General features: G+C 38.9%; 2 protein-coding genes and 1 non-coding gene across 4 annotated transcripts; 2 read left to right on the top strand and 1 right to left on the bottom strand.

The window, feature by feature from the left end:
* Window positions 1–4,145: 4,145 nt before the first annotated feature.
* On the top strand, window positions 4,146–7,515 carry LOC147867226 (Ribosomal L28 family). The gene is made up of 2 exons (XM_087315015.1): window positions 4,146–4,349; window positions 6,572–7,515. Exons 1-2 carry the CDS (start codon window positions 4,249–4,251, stop codon window positions 7,119–7,121), a joined length of 651 nt encoding a protein of 216 aa, XP_087171141.1. The 5' UTR covers window positions 4,146–4,248; the 3' UTR covers window positions 7,122–7,515.
* A 285-nt stretch (window positions 7,516–7,800) lies between these two features.
* Window positions 7,801–7,874, top strand: TRNAN-GUU (transfer RNA asparagine (anticodon GUU)). Its single transcript has one exon. It is a non-coding gene; the product is annotated as a tRNA-Asn (tRNA).
* A 1,796-nt stretch (window positions 7,875–9,670) lies between these two features.
* LOC147867224 (uncharacterized) lies at window positions 9,671–11,166 on the bottom strand. 2 transcript variants are annotated; one of them, XM_087315014.1, is made up of 3 exons: window positions 10,823–11,166; window positions 10,598–10,789; window positions 9,671–10,190 (listed from the first exon to the last, which is right to left on the bottom strand). In XM_087315014.1, exons 1-3 carry the CDS (start codon window positions 11,044–11,046, stop codon window positions 9,869–9,871), a joined length of 738 nt encoding a protein of 245 aa, XP_087171140.1. In that variant the 5' UTR covers window positions 11,047–11,166; the 3' UTR covers window positions 9,671–9,868. The 2 variants fall into 2 exon arrangements, with proteins under 2 accessions (XP_087171140.1, XP_087171139.1); XM_087315013.1 differs by having other exon boundaries at window positions 10,598–11,163.
* Window positions 11,167–24,419: the final 13,253 nt, after the last annotated feature.

Here is a 24,419-nt window from a genome sequence, read left to right as displayed (position 1 = left end):
TTTTGCTAAGTGAGTGTTACGATACATGAATGGAACGATGGACTACAACATTCTCTATAAGTCGGCCACACCAATTTGACTTGAAGGATATACAAATGTTGGTTGAGCCGACTACAAAGGTTACCGTCGATCTACATCGGGCTTTGTATTTTCAATCAGCAATGGAGCCATATCATGGAGCAGTAAGAAGCAACCGATCGTTGCATTTTCAAGTACAAAAGCCGAATACAAGGGTACGGTGGTTGTTGCATGTGAATTCGTATGGCGCAAGTGGTTACTTAAGGATCTGGACATCTCTATCAACGATCCAATCTTGCTCGACTACGACGATCTCAACAGTATCCATCTTGCTGGAAACCTTGTCTTCCATGCTCGGACAAAGCATATTGAGGTGCATTACCACTTCATTCGGGAACATGTCCTTGCAGGGGATGTCGACCTTCAACATGCCAACACCAATCTTTAGACAACCAACATCTTCATGAAAGCTCTGGGGACCGACAAGCTTCAGCAATTTTCGACTGAGCTTGGCCTTTCGACCTACGACCTACTGAGCTTGAGGGGGAGTAATAGTCGACCTGACCGCTGACTCAATCATGACATGGTTGAGCTTGAAGGGACGTGTTGAACCTAGTCTAATGTGTGAACACACCTTTTGAGAATGTAGCATGCAAAGGTCAAAGGTCACCACTACTCTCCAACATTAACTGTGTGTCATAGAATCATATTCTATGACACATAACTAATGAGTTTCCACATTCCCCATGACACATGAGATTCTATAGTTGCTAGAGAGAGAGTGGGCGTTTTAATGAGAGAATGTGGAAAGAGGAAGACTTTATATAAAGCACCTCCCTCCTTCCTTAGTACTTGGTTGTTACTAGTTTATTTTTCTTATTCCTTGTTAATATACATTTGAGTCTTTTAGCTTCTATCAATCTTCTATCTATCTTGTGTCTCTTCACACACACACACACACCTAATCTATTCCACTTAACATAATTGCTCTAGGTAATTTTTTACAAAATGTTTTCCATTGAAGGAGACTGGATATTACATTTGTTCTCTAGCACACGTATAATTTAAACCTTCTTGGCTATTCTCACATAATTGAAACACTTTAGGTTTGGCTAACACAATCCTCTTTTCACTTTGATTGTAGATACTACATCTACGTGTGCTTTGAAGCTCTTCCGAAATACTGTTGCATTGGAGAAGGACGAGGAGCAAGTGAGCTTTATTAATATGAGGATAAAAGCCTTATGGGAATGCCCAGATCAAGACAAAGAGGTAGGGGCAACGCACATCGTTGATACTAAACGGTTTTAACCTGCCGCTCGTGAGCCAATTCCTCCCTTAGTTGGTGATCCTAGGGAGCTAATTGATCTTGACGATGAGCTTATAGAGGACCCTACAATTGCTTGCCTAACTGGGGAAGATACCAATGCATAGATATGTGATGAGGGTTCTCAAAAGGAGGAATAGGGTAATGATGTAGATACATTGATCGCCATGTGAAACATTGTATTATAAAAACCCTATAAACTAATGTTTATTCTTTTGATTGTCCACATTATGGATAAACTCTCCTTCATTACTTTTGGAATATGATAAATTGCATTTCAATCTAAGTTTTAGTCTTTCCATTCGCTTGGTTTATTGTTTGTAACATTTTGAATTAAAACATACCTTTATAGACACTTGAAACTTTATAATTTCATTGTATCCATTGTTTTGGAATATTGACTACATTCTGGATTAAAATATACTTTAATAGCCATGTGAAACTTTACATTTCAATGTTATAAAGAATATAGTATAAGCTTCTTGATGATCACCAGATACTAGATATTATCTCCATTTTGGAGAACTAATACTTCTCAGTGTGACTATCAAGAGTGTCCAACTTTATCCAATATATGATCCATGTTTGTACTCATTCATGGGTGTTTATGGGTATTCTCCAAAATATCATGGCTATTCATTGGGTGTGCCCTCTTTCACGGGTGTGTGTTGTTATAACCGTTTTAATATAAGGTTCACTATTAATCATCGAATATTGTCCCTATTTTGGAGAAACATTATTTATTGTGTTTGGTTGTCAAGAGTGGCCTAGTTTATCCAATTTATGATACACGTGTATGGGTGTCCTCTTTTGTTGCTGAGTATGGGTATTCTCTAGATAATGGATACATGGACACTCATGACCGACACACCCAAAAGTAATAATTCTCAGTAGTATCCATATGCTTAATATGCTTGGTTTTTCACTAACATTTGCCTAAGGTATTATATCCTGCAAGATTCATTAAGGATTAGTTTGCATCAACCATATTCACTAATATGTAGATGTATCACTTCCGCTTCTAGCATCTACACCTCTATACGATGGTTAAACCTGCATAAGAACATGAACACCCCAATTTATTTTTTAAAATTTTAAAATTTAATAATATTGTTTCCAAACTTTAACTAGTGTCAATGAGAGAGCCATTGTGATATTCTTGAATTTAATTACAATATGTATCAGGAGATCATCAACTTTAAAAATGTATTAAAAACTACATGTTTTCCATTTTAAGACTTGTTACATATTAATAATTTAGCAAAATCTATATAGGTGGTTGATCATGTGATATTGATGTATCAAGTTTTTGTAAATAGCTTAAATTTGTACAATTATAAAAGGAATCTAAAAGTGGAATGCGTGAACGTGTTATAGCCAAATCAAAAGCAACCAAGGAAGCCATTTGGTTGCATCGACAATCGGCCGATTTTTCGGCTGAGGGCCGAATCGACCATCCAACACAGACCTTATATTCCAACTCTCAGAACGCAATACACCTCATCCAGAATCCGATATATTACGCTAAGACAAAGCAAATTAAGGTGAGGTATCATCACATCCGAGAGCTTGTCACCGATAAACGGCTCGAAGTCCGGAAGGTGGATACCGAGATGAACATCACAGATAGCCTGACCAAGCCTCTCCCAGACCAACGCTTCAACACGCTAAGATGATAAATGGGACTATAACAAGCGGACAAGCGAGACAGAGCCGAAAGAACTTTAGTAGTTCTTGTCCAAAGAACTTTAATAGTTTGGGAAAACCCGAAACTACTTTGCAAGAAGGTGTTCTATGATAATGTCACATGAATGGTCATTGATGCGACTTCACCATTACAAGGTGCCCTAGCAATGCTCAATTATCTAATGGATATATGATCCATTTGTGTGTGTGGGTGGTACAGAATCCCAATGTTAATTCCAAATTGATTGGTCAAACTATTTTCTCATCACCACATTAAATCAGAATGGCAACAAAAGCCGTAAAATTAACATAAGAAAGGCACTATACCTATCTCGTGCTTAGAGTGGCCATTAACTCAATAGTGCCAAGTCTAGTGTTGCGTACAGTATGTGATATGTCAATAGTGATGCCCATCCAAAACTATAAACGATCGTTGATGGCACAACATCAATAGATCTCTTGCAATCACAACCATCGTCATCACGTCATGGGACAGAGCCACCACGTTGGGATTAGAGAAAATGGTAGAACCCTCAACCTCTCAAGCCGATGCCAACATGATTAGTTACCCTTGAAAAGAACAAGAGTTGAAACCACAATTCTTCATCCAGAAGCGAGGATCTCTTGTGCACATGAGAGACAGATCGTTTACCTCATATCATCTCTCATCTCTCATCTCTCATCTCCCATCACCATCACCATCACCATCACCATCACCATCACCATCATTAACATCATGACCATCACCACCATCATAATTTCCAACATAATCACCATCATTAGCATCATGACCATGACCATCATCGTAATTACCATCATAATCACCATCATTAGCATCATGACCATCACCATCATCGTAATCACCATCATTAGCATCATGACCATCACCACCATCGTAATTACCATCATAATCACCATCATTAGCATCATGATGATTACCACCATCATAATTACCAACATAATCACCATCATTAGCATCATGACCATCACCACCATCGAAATTACCATCATAATCACCATCATGAGCATCATCACCATCAAAATTACCATCATAATCACCATTAGTAGGGCGTAATAATAAACATCCACATCCACCATGACATACATACAAAACTAAACCCTAAACCTCGTCTTCTCCTTCGTCGTCGAATCTCAGCTCAGATCTGAGAAAAACACTGAAAGAACGAAAGAACGGGCGGAGGAGGGCGAAGGAAGCCATGGGGCAGACTAAGATCGTCATGAAACGAGCTCTGCGTGGTCTCTACGCAGGCCGCCATATTCAGTTTGGCAACAAAATCTCTGAAGACGGAGGTAACAAGTAAGTCTCGGTTCTTCATTCTTTCCTTCTATTCAATAAAACCATAGCTGCTGATCTCTTCATTTGTTCCTTTTTCTGTTTCTGTCGTTTTCTATGTTAATCCGTACTTCTTTTTTTATTTGAGACTATTCTTGGATTCGAATCGATGTACTGTGGTGATTCTCACGTGTTTCTTTGATCGAAGCGTTACCTGGTTTCTTCTCTATATTCTTACAGACGTTGTCTACAAATTTGTTCTAAGTATGTTGACTTCTTTGTGTCTTAGTTCGTTGTTGTTTACTGTTCCATGTGAATCCACGTTGATTTCTTCTTCTTGTCACAGAACTTACTAACACTCTGAAAAATTCGGGATGTGCAAATAGAACACGTAGGCGTTATTGCAAAACAAAAAAACATGGCTGAATATTTGCGTAATTTTTCCAATTGCATCAGCAATGTGAATTATGGTCATTTGATTTCTTTTTCACTGAGCATTTAAAATCTCTTAGAAGGGAGAAGAAATAAATATTCTTATCTTTCTCTTTTTCTTGAATTTTCCATGAAAATCCATCAGCTTTTTATGCCTGTATGTTAAATTTGAATCAGTACTTGGCAAGATACAGAACACATGCCTTGGGGAACCTTTCAGATCCTCGTATAGATTTTATTTGATAACAACATTGCGAAGTTGCTGTATTGCAATGCAAATAAATAAAGAAAACCTTGGCTAGAAGTGGCATAACTCAAAATCAGTAGACGCAATCTGGGATCTGTAAGTAGATATTGGCAAGATTTGTCTCTGGATTCTATTGGTTAAGTTAGACATCTACTTAATAATCTAGTATTTTATTAGACTGCAAAATTTCACGATTGTCCTGTAAAAGAAGCATAGGTTCATATATACAGACCGAACATAATGATCCAACTTAGGAGTGAAAAATCGGGCAGAGAGTCATGCAATCTACAGGAGTCACTTGAACCTTGATGTGCACATTTTTCCAAAATCATAGAGAAATCAAAAGTACTTGGGACTGGCCAATGAAGCAAAGGTTTTAAGTATAGAGTGGTATAGATATGTTGACTTTATTTTGGTAACTCTCAAGAGACAAGAAACCAATCATTTGCTTCTATCAAAATTGGTACTATGAAAAGCAGGGAAAACAAAGTTGGAATATACAAAAGAATAACAGAACGAGAGGGGTAAGCGAGTCACACAACGTCTATGCTAGCCACTAGTAATCCAAATTGTATTTCATCTATATCATATTTTAAGTGGAGTAAGAGAAGCTCAACTGTCTAAAAGTCAGTAAGTCTGGCAGAAATAACGATACAAGATTCTCCTGGCATAGCACAATCACACAAACCAAACCCTAAGTAAAGGAAGGTGTCCAAGAAGGGCTTACAAAGCAGACCACTTAAATTCCTTAATGGGTCTGAAGCAGGGGATGGTAAGTGCTCAATGTCTCCCACAATATTGCAGGACGAGGTAAAGTAACAAAATTAGAAAGGTGAAGAGTAAGACGGGAAACTCCAGGAACTATCTAAACAATGGGCAGCTACCAAACAAACAGAGACTGCAGGTAGCAGGACATTTGTAAGTGCTTGACTGCTCCAACAATCTTAGAGGGTGAGAAAAATGAGGTAGAAAGAAAGACGTGAAAAGGAAGCCATGAAACTACCCAGGACCTATCTAAACAATGGATAACGAGCAAACAAACAGATGCTGATTTCCAGATACAATGCATGATGCATGTAACACCTACCTATATTTAATAAGTTTTGTACCTATATATTCCTGTACTTATTTATATTTGCAACACAAGCCTTGGTTGGCTCTTAAACCGATGAAATCAGAAGTGGAACATCTAACCTCTGAAGTATGGAACACAAGTTGGAAGAAAATATTGACCCACCTGGAGTTCACATATTGGATTTCCCAGAGTTTTTTATCCTTTCATATTACCGATTCTATAGATTGTTTTGTTTCTCTTGCTCACAGATTGGCTTTTACTTTGTAACAGTTCAGAGAAAAGCAATATCGTTGATATGAATTGGATGACCTCCAATGTTTTAAATTCATCTATATATCTAGTATATTACTCAGCACAAGGATGTAATTATTTTTTGTTTTCACTTAGAACCTTACTGTTTTAAGGATTCTTGGTTTATAGGTGATGATTATCGTTTGTTATCTTGTTAGCCCAGATTATTATATCTGTATAATGGTACCTTTATTGTTGCAGATCGAGACGATCTTGGAAACCTAATCGTCAAAAGAGACGGTTATTTAGTCTGGGATTGGACAGGCATGTTCATCTAGATGTGACTACACATGCACTTCGATGTATAGATCGAGCAGGAGGGCTCGATGAATATATGCTCAAGTTACCATTAAGAGAACTTCATTCGGATAAGCTCCTTTACATACGGAAACGAATAGCAGAAGCATATGACAAGAAAACAATGCTGCCACCAGATTTAGAAAAGAAGATTAGGGCAGTAATGGAATGGAATATACAACAAAAGAAAAAAATGGGAGAACCTGAAACTGAAGAGATGGGAGAAGAAGGCAATGGGCATGTTGAAGATATAGTTTCTAAGCCACCAGAAGATGATTATATAAGTGAAATGTTTGCTAAGTTCAGTATGAAGGCACCGGAGCAATCTAGGGAAGATTTAACAGCTGGGTTTCCTCCCATGGGAAAAGATAGACCGCGTGATCAACGACCTGACACTTCAAGACCTGCACCAAGTGCTGAGGAGTTTCCAGAAAGTCTATTTTCGAGCATGTGACATGCTGTCTAGCTAAAACAAAGAACTAGTTGCTTTCTATTGATATGATAGCCATCTTTGTCATGATATGCTGAGAAAATACAATGCTGGTTCATTATTTTCTGAACTTGCACAGGAAACAATTGGTTGCTACATGTGTTACATATGATTTAGAGACTTTGCCAGAATCCTTGTTGAACACATATCAAAGAGAATACATGCATTGTTTAATTTGGAGAACGTTACCACTTGTTAGGAAGCTACTGAAACATGTGCAACATGTGTTAATACACATGATTTTGGAGAGTTTTGCCAGAATCCTTGTTGAATAAACATCTAAGAAAATAATTTGGAGAACATCTGTTTGTGTTAACATGAATTTGTAATGAGTACGAGACCCTTCGGTTGTATAACATATACATTCTCAGTATTGCCCTTTATTTGTTTGCCAATCCAATGGAATGCTGTAGAATTTTAAAAATCTGAACTTGCTACAATAATCTATCCATCCACTTCTTGTTGTGTGATTTTGGATTAGCTTTGTCTGGAATTTGATAGTTGGGAATTAAATCACGTTCAGAGTTGAGGTCAACTTTTGATATCCTTGTATATTAATAGTCCATGTGTAGCTTAATCAATTGTTTTCTTCAATTGATAATACATAATAGAAGATTTGGACGAATAGTTGATTTTATAACGAGCTGGAGTAGCTCAGTTGGTTAGAGCGTGTGGCTGTTAACCACAAGGTCGGAGGTTCAAGCCCTCCCTCTAGCGCTTTTGACAATTTCTCCCAATGTTTCTCTACAATTTCTGAATGTTGTGAAAGATCTTTCCGTATTAGTAAAGTCGGGATTACAACATCATTCGTGACTTTGGCATTGGAATCCCATGACTTGTTATGGAGTTTAATTAAGGATTAGTCGTGACAACCATAACATAAAGTCATCAACCACCAAAATCATTATAGTTTTGTAGATAGGTCAATGTTTGGATTTATTGGCTACAAAAGCTAGGGAGTATACCATCCATACAAATTTTAGCAAAAACAAATAACCAATGGATTGACATAACAAGGAATGAATGGGGCCGCATCAAATCATTATTAGTATTGCACAAGCACCCTAACCACTCCACATATACGTATGTGCATTTCAAGTAAAAGTTCCATGTTTAAGGTTTACAAAATGTTGGTTAAGAGCAATAATCCAACAAACATTTTAGTGTGATTATTATCAACCCAACAATATTCATGCTATACTACATGAAATAGCTTTAATGCCATTTAAGGATTCTAGAACGTAAAGTTTTAATTTTGCACAAATTGAATGAATGTAGAAGAGCATTAAGGGACTTACAAATAATAAGAACCTTGAATTTTGATGAATGAAAAGTTTTTAGATTCTTTTTTTCATCATTAAAGCACACTCCTACTAAATATAATGTGTGCCCTGGTTCTAGGTCAAAAAAGACAATTCCCCACAAATAATCAATATCAATGTATTTGCATAATTATACACATGCAACAAGAAGGCTTTTGCCAAGCAAGGTTGATGATCGCCAAGGGATAATGACACATATAACCCGTGTATGTGTGTACATATTCATCAACAAGTATCTAGTTGGCAAAATTCAATCTTAGAAAACAAGACAAAAGTAGTAATTGGTAATTGAACATTTCTACATCCAATCTCTATCTCCAAATGTGCATTTAAAGCCTTTTTTTTCTTCATATTTTACAATTTGATAGTACATCGACGATTGTCAAACAATATAAATCATTCATATAACCAAAGAGACCCTTTATACATGTTGCAAGAGAAACTTTTAACGAAAATTCCCCAATAATTTGAAGGTAGCATATAGATGTAAAATATCGTAAAGTATAATTAGAAAATATTAATTAGTTGAAATTGCTTCTTTTTCAAAATTCGCTAATAATGAAGAAATAAAAGCTTGTGTTTCACAACTCCCAAGATGTGGATGCTACCTATGTCGAAGGTCTTTATTTTGTCTGTAGGCACACATGCTAAGGGTGAATGCATTGCAGTTTCCAATTTTGTAAAACTTGTTCGAACTTCCAAACTTACAACGTAACACTATTAGAACTTGGAAAATTCTTGTTGTCTCCATGAGAAAAAGATTAATTTGTTGTAAAAAGAAATGATTTGTACATGTGTGGTCACCTAAATCATATTTGGGTATCAATGAATCTAGTCAAATAAATCAAAACCCGGATCCTATGATTCTCTTGAACTATATATTATTGTGGGAAATACCTAACAAATAAGATATTGATAGCCAAGACACTATCTTTTATAGTGAACTTGGATATTTCAAAATGACACAACTCTTTTCTAAGGAAATATTATTTCCACATTAATGAGTTTTATTTCATTATGTAGGCAATCATATTTCATCGTTAAGTGAAATGTTTTTTATTCAAAATATACGAACACTTCACGACAACATATTATATGTGTCATCTAGGGATGTATTATGATTAATGCCGATAGAATACATCCGTCATGCTATGGAGAATGCGGGCTGTCCATCATCCATCAAAACAAGAAGAAATAATAAAATTAAACTATAACCATAATTGAGCTACATTTTCACAAGGGAAGTGAAAGTCTTGAGAGAATGTGGTGAATGGCAAAAAACAAACCTAAAGAATGGTTAGGAAAGATACTTTACAAACCACAAAAGTATTACAACCAAATATATAGAATTGGGGAGGCAAGAGGCATAGGTTGGCAAGGTTCTAAGTATTAGACCGCTTCATTGTATTGTTGGAAGTTGAAGGTTTGCGATGAAATAAAGTCGGTCGACTCGAGAGCATTGTTGTATTGCACAACAACATCGAAGGGCGAGAGAGGGAAATCCGGGTAAGCATAGGAGTTGATGAGGGACGCAGTGGCCTCACGAGTTAATGCGGACAAAGGATCTACGCCGATGTCCTTGAGAGCTTCATAGAGCGAAGGGACATGCCTGGGGCCATAGAACTTGAGAAGGCGAGGGCCGAAGATCTTGACTATTGACGAAATCAAAGAGAATATTTTTGGGATATTGTTCGGGTTAGCATTCCAGAACCTGCATTGTCCATCACAATATAGTAAGGCACGACATGGTTTCGTTAGACATAGCTATTATTCTTCTAAGACACACCAAGATTGGCCTAAATACATAGATAGCTTTTTTTAACATTCTAGAGAGACCCATTGCTATCTATGGGGTGTAGGCCAAGGCTTGACCTTTGGGTTCTCTCAATTTTATGACTTTGATGCTATGGTGTAAATCACGAAGCTATCGCTTGACATTATAAGGTTTGTGGCTCGCAAACTTCGAGCGATGATCCGTGCATTTGTAATGATATTATGCATTGTGTCAAGCAATGATCTATGCATTTGTGATGATATTATGGATTGTATTTTAGCCGAGTGCGATAATGCATATCGACAAAAGAAAAGATGAGAAATTAGCGAATTCGTCGCACTTACCCCCATGTTCCAGTACCGCTATGAGATCCATAGCCACCATAGACATGACCGAGAATGGGAGGCAGATTCACAAATGGGGTTGAGGGAGAGCCATAGTAAGGGGAGGAGACAATGGGAGAAGACCCGGAGATAGGAGATGAGCCCGAGGGAGTACCAACGCTGGGGCTCGAGACAATAGGCGAAGACCCGGAGGTAGGAGATGAGCCAAATGGACTGGAACCAGAGCTAGGGGTTGAGACAATGGGAGAAGAACCAGACCCAGAAGGGGTGGAACCATAGCTAGGGGTTGAGACAATGGGAGAAGAGCCAGAGCTAGGAGAAAACCCCGAACTTGGCTTAGGGACGTAGTCGAGCAAGCCGAGTTTCCGACCAGATCGGCGAGCTACGGCAGGATGAAGTGCGGAGAGGGCGAGTAATGCCAAGAGAATGAAAGATACATTGTAGGCCATGTCCACTAGGTTCCCCCTAGACTCTTCTCCTTCTTTGTTGGAGTGCCCTCACCTTAAGGTGACAAACTTACAACTATAGATAAGCTAGCTCACTCTCATGTTGCAAGAGGGTCTGAGGCTCATGTATAAGAAGGGCGGGCCGAGAGAGCGAGAGCGAGAAGCTCATGTGGAGGTGGCTTGGAGGGTCCACGGTAAAAAGTTTAAAAGAAAAAGGAAACAATACGGAACCTCGTTGGCACATTGAATGTGAATTGCTTGTACGAATCTATAGGTTATGCAACCCGGAAAAGTATTGTATTGAAAGCTCCTCTAATCACTCGAAATTCCCTAAAAAACTTCGCCGTTATTTAATTGTGAAGGTGGGCATAACACCATTTTGGTAACCCTCCTCACATATGTTTTGGTTACCCTCCTCGCGCACGCATTTATTCCCCCTTCTTCATGTTGTGTTGAATCATTTTGCAATGTTTTGTGTTAAATGCATCTGGAATGTGTGGTATGTTTTGCATTGAAATCGAACCACCCAACTTGTTCTATCCCACCCTTGCCTCGTCTTTTTTTTCAATGACCCTTAACTTTTTTTAAACTATGGTGATTTTCTAACGTTTTAAGCTATAACAATATGTTTTGTTGTGATTTTCCTTTGAAACACACACACACACACATGCACGCACATTTGTATGCTGCATGAACTCATATATAGACTACATCCACATCTACATTTCACATCTACATTTCACATCCACATATTATATGCAGATGGCATCCACATCTACATCTACATCTCACATCTACATCCACATCTACATTTCACATCCACATATTATATGTAGATGGCATCCACATCTACATCTACATCTACATCTCACATCTACATCCACATCTACATCTCACATCTACATCCACATCTACATTCAGATTCACATTCATATCTCAACAAAGTAATGCTTATAATAACCAAATGACATGCCTAACAAAGTCTTTCTTCTTCTTAGGCTTATTCTTCTTTTGATTGGTATTTCTACAAACTAACGGTGCAAAGCTATCTTGCACTATTCCAATGCCTAATATTGATTCAAGAAGTATCATCATATTTTATTGAAAACCACATTTATATTAAACTTATTGATCAAATTATTTGAAAAAAAATGTAATGTTCCATTCATGAAGAAAGCAGAGATGAAGATCATATTAGGTTATCACGGTTTTTCTCCATGGAATGCACAACAATCATGCATACATCTAGATGCTACGTTAACCTCTATAGTGTGGCAATCTTATTTCTTGATGGGTGTGTTGTAAAAGACATTAATCAATAAATATATTATGTTTGTAAGTTTTTGAGTATGTTGCTCTTATGGTTGCATTGTTCTTATTGGATATATATGTATTGGCCATTTTGAATTGTTTTTTTAAAGATTACTTGAAGCACGACACTTAAACCAAATCTCACGTGCTCGAGTTGTGTTTTTTGAGATATATATTACCTTGTATATCGTTTTGAGTGTTTTTGGTCAATGCTTTGTGGGCATTCATGGTCATGAGTAGCAAACTCACTCAAGGTTGTGTTTTTGGTATACAATATCTACTAGTTGTTTTAATTTTGTTGGGTTGATGCTCTATTGCCAATGCGATGGTCATGGGTTAGTTTTGTCTATGCTTGTGCTTATGCTTTTCACCCCCCTGTTTAGCATTAGGATTATGTTTGTTTCTAGAGGTTTTTCTTTAAATGCTAGGTTTTCTCCATGCTTGGGTTCCACAATCTTTTATACACCCTCTTCTCCTTTCAATCGATCAAAAGCCCTTTGCTATTGCTACTTATTATTTTTTGCTAGTTTATGTTTGCATATAAATTCATGTGAGCTCATGGAGTAAAACTTGCTTACAAAATAATTTCGATACATTTTCCTCTTCATACATGAGTTATCCAAACTAAGAAATTTAAATGATTGAAATAAACTAGCATAGACTAAAATGCACACTAGTATTTTTTAATGTAACGTATAAAACTTGGCATTATTGACATCTGGAAATGAATGTTTTCATTTAATCACTGAAAATTGTACATGTTGTACCTTATATCAAGTGTGAATATGCAAGGGTGGAAGGGTGCATGATAGATTGGTACGATTTGAAAATGTTAATTCAATATGAAAGTTGTAAAAACAGCTCATATGATAACCTCTTAAAAGAAATATATGTAAAAGGTGGGGAGTTACAACACCCTTGAAATGACTACAATACCTTTTAATTCATCTAAATCAACTTTCGACTCCCTTCGTAATAGCCTTGTCCCCTATACAACTTTTATTTATCATTAAGACTTGTTTCCATTTACTCTTATGTGTCATAAGGAGAAACCATATGTGAGGCTCAAATGTTGTTTCCTCTTATTCACATTCTCATAAGCTGTTCGGTCTTATCTTAAATGAGTGAGGTCTAACTTATGACTATTGATGTTGGAAAGGTAATGTCATGAGCCTAATTTCAGGCAATTGTCTTACAATCTTGTTAGATTAATTGAACTTATACATAGTGAAACTAAGATTTAACAACCACCTAATTTAACTAATAAAAAGAAACTTAAGTAGCTTACCTCAAGGTCCCTTCTATGAGGCTCCCTTCAACCTAAGTTCTGGCCCTCTATGACCCAATATGAGTATTCTATTGATGTACCGGGAAAAAAGGATATTCCATAGCCCAATCTTGTGTGATACATTCATGACCATCCATGACTTATCCATGAACGAGGCAGAAAAAAACATCATCATCGTCATCCATAACCCTTGTGACATATCCATGACCCTTACACAATGCATCCATGGTCTATCCTAAAGTTTTTGCACTATGTTTTTGTTCCTTGACCAAGAACAAGTAAATTTGACATGTAGAATCACATAACTCATCGTATTGTACCATTTGGATGTGCTCTAAAAAACACAAATCCAACATTGATTGCAAAACCAATTGCTCAACATAGCATTGTGCAACCACATTTATCCTTTGCCTAAAGGAGTTTGAGATTCAACCAATCATTGCATGGATTTGTCTTCATCAACGTTGCAATGAGGCCTTCACTAATTTCTAAGAGTGGTTTTGAATTTCTCGAGCTAGGGTGGGAATAATTTGTGTTTATTTAATGTATTGTCTTGCATTATCGGGTTTGGCACAAGGGTTAAGGAGGGGTTCTGTAAATAAGGAACTTTCACAATGGGGTTATCAAGACTCATAATTAGGATGGATAATGTATGATGTCAAGTGTTACATGTTCGGTTTTGGCGACATGACTGAGCAGATGATAGATTAGTGACATGTTCGGATTTAGTGACATACATTACGAGGACTTTGGATGGTAGATGATTATCGTTTATAGGTTTTAGCGGTTACATGTTCCATCTTGCCAATGAAAGCAATGAGGATTTAGGTTTGAGAAATGAGTGTCCTCATGAAGAGTTTGGTAACTTGCGGCACGAAGGTTTACGGACTTCCACTAGGCATTTCCGATTGATCTTCTAGTTAGACACATGATGTCTAGTCTAGTGTCGTTGTGTATTGTGAGCACACATGTCAATCTTCGGAAATCATCTTCGATTGCATCCTGTAGGGGTAGTCTGCTTCCCCCTCTTCACCATTGCCATTACTTTGGGGTTGATTTAGTGCATGTCTAGCATCAGTGCTCATCTTACATGCCTGCATTCAGGATGATCTCAGAATATAGAGAAGATGAGATTCAGAACACATCAAAGACATTGAAATGTTTCAATATTTAGCGACCCAACCATTTTATGTCGATGATTTCGTTACATCTTAGTTATAATGCCGAAAAGAACTAGCTTAAGACATATCAATCAAGGTTAAGACTATCCCGCGATCACTGAGGCCTGAAGAAGATTAAATTCAGATTACTTGCAAGACCATAAGCCCTAGCTCAAACTCACTAATATTTCAAACAGCGGTCGCGAGAAAATTGTCCCGGAGAAAATAGCCCGGAACTCTACTGTGGAACACAAGGACCAAACTCATTCATCTTGCGTTCTGTCTTAATTCCGAGCTCATATTTGATTTGAAATTATCATGAAAAGAGACCCTTGAAATTAATGCATTCTTCCTCAGAAATGAAAAAACAAATTTTGGTGTAATCGAGCTCATGATTCATTTTTCCTAATTATTATTGAAGATGACCTAAATCACATAAGAAACATACATGGGTCATTGTATGATTACCATTGCACTTTCTAATGGTGTCGTAATTAGCGCGGCCACTGTGAATCTAAGCTAAATCTCACTATGATCAATGGTAATGTATTAAGTGTAACCCCAAATTGGAGAAGTGTCTCTTGGAAGCTTCTATATGTTTGGCTACCACCTTTCAAATATTAATTGTTTAACAAAATGAGTTTTCTATTGTAGTTTGGATAAGTTCTTCAAAAAATGAGTGCCCAAATTATGACCATGATTTGGAATCCAAACTCAATTGCAAGCATGACATTTGGATGAGTTATATATTACTATGACGATTAACATTGAAGCTCTTAATGGGACATGTATATGTAATGTGTTACCCACAATGATGATGGGTCATTCAAATACGATAGATGAGTCACGAATATTTGATACATTGGCCATCAATGGCCATGAATGTATCATGTATGTGCAATCCATGTAACATGAGTCATGGATAGGTCATGGACACAAGCATAAAATCTTGACAATTTTGGTCATGATTTTGCCTTAAGGTTAAACTCACCTACCAATTACTCGTAAAAAGAGACCCTCATTCTTACTTATGTACTTTTCCATATACTAAATGGTAAAACTCTTAAGTTTTCTAGGACATTCATCATCATACCAAAAAGAAACAAAGAATGTAAATGTGGTGCAACTTTTCTTAATTTGTTGATGGCAATAAGCAAAAGGTTTGCATCACAACTGTAGCATGATATGATTCATGACACTTCGAAAATAGTTAATTTGGAATTTGAGATAAAAAAAATCTAACTCTCCAGATGTTGTTACTTTAGGAGTAAAACTTATACCAATCACGATAGCATGTGCTTATTGCTTTATATATAGAACCACTTTAAAAAAGGCTTGTCATATTAAGGGTAAAGAATACTATCATTCCTACTTTTGAAAGATAAATTCTACCCTTGTTTGAAAAACTAATGTAAATTTAACTCTGGTTTTACGATTATCACACAAAGAGAAATCAAACTTACATACAATCGTTATCTTTCTATCTCATACATATTAGCTGTCTACTTCATCCTTAACACCATCTAAAAATCATTACACCATATATATATTGTGAAATGTACATAAAGAGGATCAAAACCAACTTGCTTGGCTTCTTACTTCTTGCTCAATTTATAGTAGATACAAAGGTACCCATTTGGGTTAGCTTAGCTACATGCGTGCTAAAAGGGTGCCACAAAGGAACACTTGTACACCACGACATGAAGGCATGCACTTGCACCAAAGGGACACCACATTTCCCCCCCAAGAGAAACAAGGAATTTTACTACATGGTGAACGGACGGGTGCAAGAAGATATGTCTAGGGTGGCATAGGGCTTGATGCGGGCAACATGGGTGGCGATGAATCGACGATTGGAATTGCGTCGAAGCAAGTAGTGGATTTGATGGCACAAACTATAGTGAACAAGCCGATGGATCAGTGCATAAGGGATTCGCTGACACCGTGCCACTGGACCAGGAAGTAAACACGGACTTCGGTTCCATCAACATAAGTCAAGGTAATTCGACCCACGCCGTAGTGCCATTTCTAGCGTTGTTGTGCGACTTGCAGGTTTTGTGAGCTGGTTTATTGAAGAAGGGGGTGCATCTGTTGGAGTAGAGCCCCCAAGTAGCACTATCCATGTTGTCCGGTTTGGAATGGATGTCAATGGACGATTCTGGTGGGAGTCGAGGGTCACACCCATAGAGTGCTAAGAAAGGGTTGATCCGTGTTGACGCCTAAATGGAATCTGTATTGTAGGCGTGGGTGACGAAAGGCAAGATTTAATCCCAGGTTTTGTGGCATGGATTGATGTAAGCAGCAATCTTTGACTTGAGGGTCTTGTTGAGGTGGTCGATGCGACCATTTGTCTGCGGATGGTATTGGGATGTAATAACCTGTTGGACACCTAGTTGACCTGCAACAACGTTGAGGACATCCCCATAGAACTGGCGGCCCTAATTAGATAATAGTTGGACGGGGCAACCATGCTAAAAAATTACCTTGTGCAAAAGTTGGGAGACAATTGTTGGCGCAGTGACATCAGGGATGACAACGATTTCAGCTCATCTAGTGAGCTATTCGGTTATGACCAGGATATACTTGTTGCCCCTAGAGGTTTCGGTAAAAGGTGCCATGAAATCCCATCCGACAAGCTTGAAAGGTGATGTGATGGTGATGGGCTGGAGCATTCCAACGGGCTTGCCTACAGGTTTGATGTGTTGACACAAAGCACATTTAAATTTGATGTAGGCAGAGACAGAGTGCCACATGTTGGGCCAATAATACTTGAGGCGTAATTTTTCGAGAACCTTGTGGAAACCCAAATGGCCTGACAATGGGTGGTCATGATAAAATTGGAGGTACATTTGTTGTAGGGCGTGAGGGATGTAGAGGAGAGGCTCATGATGCGCCTAAATGAAGAACACTAACTTATTGCGTAGCATGAACATTGTTGTGAGGGAAATAGTTGGAGGGAGCACAATTGATGGTTATCTCTTGGATGGCGGGGTCATGTTGTTGAAGTGTAGTGAGTTGTGGCATCGGTAGCAGAAGTCTGGATGGCTCAGGGAAAAATTGGACAACCTGGATGTCAGCACACGAGAGACTATTAGCAACCAAATTGGTTACACCTTTCTGATAGGAGAGGGTAAATTGATAATCTTATAGTGCCATTGTCCATCGCAACAAGTAGCGATGGGCACAATTCTGTTTAGGTTCAATTCGGTTTCTTGACCTTGAAACCAAACCAAACTAGTTATTCATTATTAATAAAAACCGAACCAAACCGTTTAAATTTTTTGAAGCCATTTAAACCGAACCGTTTAAAAGTAGGAGAAACCAAACCGTTTACGAAAAATTTAGAACCAAACCAAACTGTTTTTGACATAATCCAACCAAAATGGAACTATAAATTGAACCAAACGAAAGACTCTAGAACATCATAAAATAAACAAAAATTTACACCACATTTTCTGAAAATTACTAGTTTGTGGAAAATGATAAGATATAACATAAAAAGATAAATGTTTTTTGGAGTGATAACGAAAATCCATATAGTAGAGTTCAAACTTCAAATCCATATATGCATAGAAAGAACCATACGAAACATATGTGCATTCGCATTTGAGAATGATTCAACCAAACGTGTATGGTAAATCATCTCAAAGTTGGATTGGATTTATACGTTGGGAAAAAAAAGATTGGAATTTCAAAAAATGACTATGGTCTATATTATATATTGATTGAATCAAATGTCAACACAATTGAAAGTTCAAAACTTACAAATTACTTAACTACTAAACATTAGAAAGCACGAACATAAAAATCAAGTAATTCAAAGACATAATTGTATTGATGATGAGCTCATCTTGCAATTATCGATGTTCTTATCTCGCAACTAGTGAAGGTATCAATTTCTTCCCTTTAGAACTTTACAAAAAAATGAGTATGAATTATAGAGATTGAATCAAAATATGTCATTACAAATTATAATCAAACGTTCAAAAACTCATAAAACGTATATTCGGGAAATTATATGACGAAAACATGACACTAACATAAAATTTTACTATGACATTACACTAAAGAGAGAGAGGGGGGGAGGGAGAGGTGAGTGTTATCCGTGGGACAAAGGCACGAGGTGTGAAACGAATCTTAAAAAGGAGACGAGTAGGTCAGTATGAAAAGGAGAATTGACCCGAGCACCGACAACCAAGGAAGGTAAAATGGAATACAAACAACTGGGAATAAAGGCCAAGAATCAGGAGAGAGTAGTTGAATCATGCCAAAGAAAGAATAGGGTATATATAAATCAATTGAGTAGCAGAAGAGAGGGGGGGGAGAATACAACTATATGTATGTTGTATCGAGTGAAAGCATCCGATATATAGTTAGCTTGTATTGTCTTTGTAACCGATATATGCAGTAATCAATACCAATACTTTTTGGGGTCACCTCTGTGTCTGTTTCATATTAATCTTTACATTCAATTCTATTATTTATAAGTCATAACTGCAAATCGATCTTGATCTTCTATCGTGTAACTGTTCGGGCCTACTCGGCCCTATATTAAGTCCCCTACGTAGCCACAATTCCTTGACCCGATTACTCAGGGGAGTAATGGAAGGTGTATCCAAGAGAAGGGGATAACACAATTTGGCATGCCCGGTTCACGTTGTGAGATCACAACAAACAACGCATAGGAGGAAATCCTAGTCACCATAACGACACCCACTTGTAGCATACGTTCTTGGCTACGAACCCGCCATGGGCACTTGCAACTCCACGCTCACACAACAATCATCGTCGGAGCTATCTGAGTCGCACCACTCTCCGCCACCAGTAGTAGACACTCAGTCGCACGTGGGTTCTGACCCCGTTTCGCCACACAGTCCCCCCGAAGTCAACCAGGAGAAATACAACCCATTCTCGGTGCTACCCGAAGATCCAAACTTTGACACCATGTCCTATCCATATCAGCGGTACACGGATGGCCTCGACGCCGAATCACACATCTGCCCATTCTTGTCGACATGGCAAACCAACCACTCAACACAACTTCTGACTGCTGTCAAGGCAAACTCGTCCAAAATCGCGGAGTTTACATTGTCTCTCAATGGACCCGCAACAAGATGGTATCCCCGCCATGATCTCGGGGAATTTGCAACGTTTCAGGACATCCTCAATTCCTTGACCTTTTCCATCAAGAAATACCCAAGCAAGAACTCCTTCACCGGTTCTATGCAATCGCATATGAGCCGAATCAAACGGTCTCCTAGTTCATGATCCGCTTCCAGGATCTTTATCGTTAGCTCGCTCAAGATGTGTCCGCAAATCATCTCAACGACACATTCCTCATAGGATTACGGGAGCGTCTTCGCACAACGCTTACCTTAACAAACTTCTCCTAGCAAACAATCAAGCAAGTGGTTCCCCGCATCCTCGATTTGGATAGAGCTCAAAATAGTACATCTTTTTCTATGGACTCGCTCCAAACCTCCTTGTCGACACAGAAGAAACCCAATTTCGGTAGGTGCTACAACGCACGACATGCTTGAATTCCGGCCACTTGGCCATGGATTGCACTTTACGACCACATTACTCGATTTGCCACTCCCAGGCACAAGCGATAGAACAATGCAAATATAATATGCTCAACCGCACAACCACCACCCCGATACGCCAAATCAAACCCCACCACGATCGTCCTCAACGGGAGGATCGTAATCATCCGTTGCCTAGATTTCGGGAAGCCGAGCGACCCCGATGTCATAAAGATTTTCGCCAATGGTGTGAAAATTGAATGGAATGTACAAAATCGAGTGTGGTTCTTCACACACAACATAAAACAATAGTAGTAAAGATACTATTTTATACTAGTTTAATATCTTGGCTCAAAAAGATGGAGGTCCTCAAGAGCTTCTGAATGTACTTTACTACATTTGAAATGGACAACTAAATGGCAAGTTATCTGAATGTGAAGTTTGAGAAGAAGAAGGGAAAAACAAAATTGTGAGATATCCCACATAGATAGGACAACATCAGGATGCAAGAGTATATAAGTAGAGCCCTATCTCTGTATATTTTATCTAAATGCTAGGAGCACAAAAGGGTTGGGTTATATAAGACGAATTGATCGCGAAGATTTCGGTGTGAAACGAACAAAATCATCTAGACTAAAAAACCTATTAGAAATTTGAAATAAAAATTAAAAAAGGCATGCAAGCAAGGCTTGAACCTTGCACCTGCAAGGTAGAGGCAATGAACGTACCACTAAGCCAAGTCATGTCTTTAGAAATATGTTTACTATCATTATGATTTCACATGTAAACTTTCATGTTAGAGCTCGATTGAGTGACATGGTTATCATGCATCACATGTAATACATGAGCACCAAATGGCAAATATGCATCTCATGCATGTCTTGCACCCTCACAAGCATTATATGCATGGAGGCATCTATAAAAGAGTGGATAGAGAGGAAAAATGGGTTATGTATTAATCAAGAAATTAAGAGGAAGAAAATCCGTTATTCCATTTTTGTGATGTATTAATCTTGTCTCTCAATCTAAAGTCAAGCATTCTATCTTATCTCAATCTCTCTCTCTCTTTCAATCTATCTTAAATACTTTCTCGCTAAAGCTTGTGCAAACTTTGAATCCTTCCGGTCTAGAACCCCAACGGTTCCGCCTCATGATCCGCACGTAGTGACAGATCTTCACAACACCAGTACGACGATCGATACCGAGTGATGATAGGTATTAGCCCGAGGAGGATCGCTATCGGCTAGACAATCGGTACCAGCCCGAGGAAGATCGTTATCGGCCTAAGGAGGATCGTTATCGACCAGTGAAGGACTACTACTGATACAACTACGATCGGAACGACAATTACGAACCAAGACATCGTTCCAACCAAAGGCACGATCACCGGCCTCCCCAACATAATCGAGGTCATCAGCAATCGAGAAATAATCGACGACCTCCAGATAATCAACGTCGGGACCCACCGCGTCCAGAACATCGTCGACCGCCTTCCCACACCGAGCCTTGGGTGACTCCCACCGAGCAGAGTAGTATGTCGCGCCACCCAAAGTAGAAACCCCCCGACTGTATCAAACAACTCAATTCGAGCAAGGGGAATCAAGAAACTCGGTGTTAGTCACGTGTTTTAACTGTAATGAACTAGGGCATTATGTCACACAGTGTCCGGTCAATGATTGCAACAAAGGACCCGCAATAAATATCATGTTACAACAAGAACCAAGGCACAACACACGCAATGGGAAGTCTAGGATGAAGTTTGGCAAGCTGCAAAGGATTGGATCGAGAAAGCTAATAACACAAACGTCGATCGCATGAATACCGAGATGGACATCACTATCGGTGTGTCGCTTTCCTAACACCCACCGATTCTCTGGACGACCATTGAACTTGCCAAGCACTTACCAGCTACCAGATATCAATGCCTCTAAATGAGCTTCTACATTTACTTCCACGGTTCAAGGACACGGTGGTGTCCTTGACCACCGGGAAAGATCAGACGACCATGCTCGTGCACATTGGCAAGACGAATGTAGGGCCATCAGTAATGGATGCCCAGAACCCCACGTAAAACTCATTATCAAAGGGCGGGATGTTCACGGTTGCATTATTGATGGTGGATCGAGGGTCAATGTCATCAGCAAGGCCACTTGCCGAGTTCTCGGCATTACCAAATGGGAACCATGCCCATTTCTACTCCGGATGGCGTATACATGATCCGTCAGGCCGATGGGGTTAATCCGACACCTCGACTTCATCCTTGGAGACCACACATTCACGATTTTGGTCGTGGTGTTACGATTGGATGCTCCTGGTGCCTACCCGATGCTACTCGGCCATCCCTGGTTACACACAGCAATATTAAGGAGCACTGACAGTGCAAAATGTAGCGAACAAATTTGATGTCCTTCGTCAGTTAGAGGAAGAGTTAAACGACTGAATCCAGCCAAAATAGGAGCCGTTTGGTTGGAGAACCCTAGATCTGTGCATCCCATTAATTGTTCCATTCCCTCTAAGCAAGTTAGCAATGTGTTCGTAGCCCAAGTAACAGTTAGTACTAAAAGTACTCCTCCAGTACATGTCTTAGCACTTCTAGATTCTGGAGCTAATTCTTGCTTCATGGATAGGAAATTTGCCCAAGCTCATCAGATATCTCTCAGAAAACTCCCGTGTCCTGCCTCTGTAGTAGTCATTGATGGTCGTCCCATTGCTTCCGGAAATATCATAGAAGACTCAGAGCTTGTTAATATTGTCCTAGATAATCTAGCATGTGTCGTATCATTTAATATAATTAGCATCCCAGAACACCCCGTTGTCTTAGGATTACCATGGTTCGAATTAAATAACCCAGACATAGATTGGCGGACAAGAGAAATCCGGCATCGAAAAGCCCGAGGGTCTACTCATGAGATTGCAACGATTTCACTACATCAGTTGCATGAGGAAGGACGCAAGGAAGAAATGTTCCTCTTCACAATATCAGTAAAACCCTCCAGCACCACTAAAGAGGAATCCACCATTCAACTTCCAAAGAAGTATCGTCATTATGCCGATGTGTTTGATAAAGTACAAGCCAATATGCTTCCTCACCATCGACCATATGATTGCCCCATCGATTTACAACCGGGGAAAGAGCCACCATGGGGACCGATCTACAATCTGTCACCAACCGAAGTGGAAGTCCTTCGAGCCTATATAGAGGAGAATTTGGAGAATGGTTTCATACGGCATTCGAAATCTCCAGCCGGCGCACCCATTTTCTTCGTCAAGAAAAATGATGGCTCACTTCGTCTCGTTGTAGATTATCGTGGCTTGAATAAGGTTACAATCCGAAATAGGTATGCACTCCCCCTTATCTCAAGTCTTTTAGAACGGATCAATGGTGCCAGGTTCTTCACAAAGATCGACTTACGGGAGCCTATAACCTCGTATGGATCCGACCAGGAGATGAATGGAAGACCGCATTCCGCACCAGATATGGGCACTTCGAGTATACGGTCATGCCGTTCGGCCTCACTAATGCGCCAGCAATCTTCCAGCACATGGCAAATGATATTTTCCGAGATCTCTTGGATGTGTGTCTAATCATCTATTTGGATGATCTACTGGTTTACTCAAAGACCCAAGAAGAGCATGATTATCATGTATTGTTAGTACTAAAACGACTTCGAGAACATGGTCTTTATGCAAAGCTAGAAAAATGTAGTTTCGGGTGCAACCAGGTGGAATTTCTCAGCTATGTCATTTCCTCAGAAGGCATCTCCATGGACCAAGCTAAGGTCAAAACGGTGGTAGAATGGTAGACTCCGCGTTCGGTGCAGGATGTGCAATACTTTCTAGGCTTTGCCAATTTTTACCGAAATTTTATAAAAGATTACTCAAAGCTCATTTTGCCTCTTACACAACTTACTAGGAAGGGACAATCGTTCGTTTGGTCTGAAGAAGCGGATATGGCTTTTGAGAATCTTAAATAGGCATTTACATCGGCTCCGATTCTAGCTCACGTTGATCCAGAAACACCATTCATCATCGAAGCGGACGCATCGGATTTTGCATTGGGGAGCATTCTATCACAACGAGGTAATGATGAAA

This window comes from Azolla caroliniana, unplaced genomic scaffold, assembly GCF_043228905.1.
Source record: "Azolla caroliniana isolate FFs.n. ecotype wild unplaced genomic scaffold, voAzoCaro1.0.p SCAF_2, whole genome shotgun sequence".
Classification (NCBI taxonomy): domain Eukaryota; kingdom Viridiplantae; phylum Streptophyta; class Polypodiopsida; order Salviniales; family Salviniaceae; genus Azolla; species Azolla caroliniana.
The sequence above is the reverse complement of the archived record's forward strand: the minus strand, read 5'-3'. Positions and strand labels throughout refer to the sequence as shown.

Excerpts from the sequence above, each read along its gene's own strand:
- LOC147867226 (XM_087315015.1), top strand. The coding sequence starts at position 4,249 with ATGGGGCAGACTAAGATCGTCATGAAACGAGCTCTGCGTGGTCTCTAC. Across the intron at positions 4,350-6,571 it reads TCTGAAGACGGAGGTAACAA|ATCGAGACGATCTTGGAAAC; the intron begins GTAAGTCTCGGT and ends TTATTGTTGCAG.
- LOC147867224 (XM_087315013.1), bottom strand. The coding sequence starts at position 11,046 with ATGGCCTACAATGTATCTTTCATTCTCTTGGCATTACTCGCCCTCTCC. Across the intron at positions 10,191-10,597 it reads AGCGGTACTGGAACATGGGG|GTTCTGGAATGCTAACCCGA; the intron begins GTAAGTGCGACG and ends TGGACAATGCAG.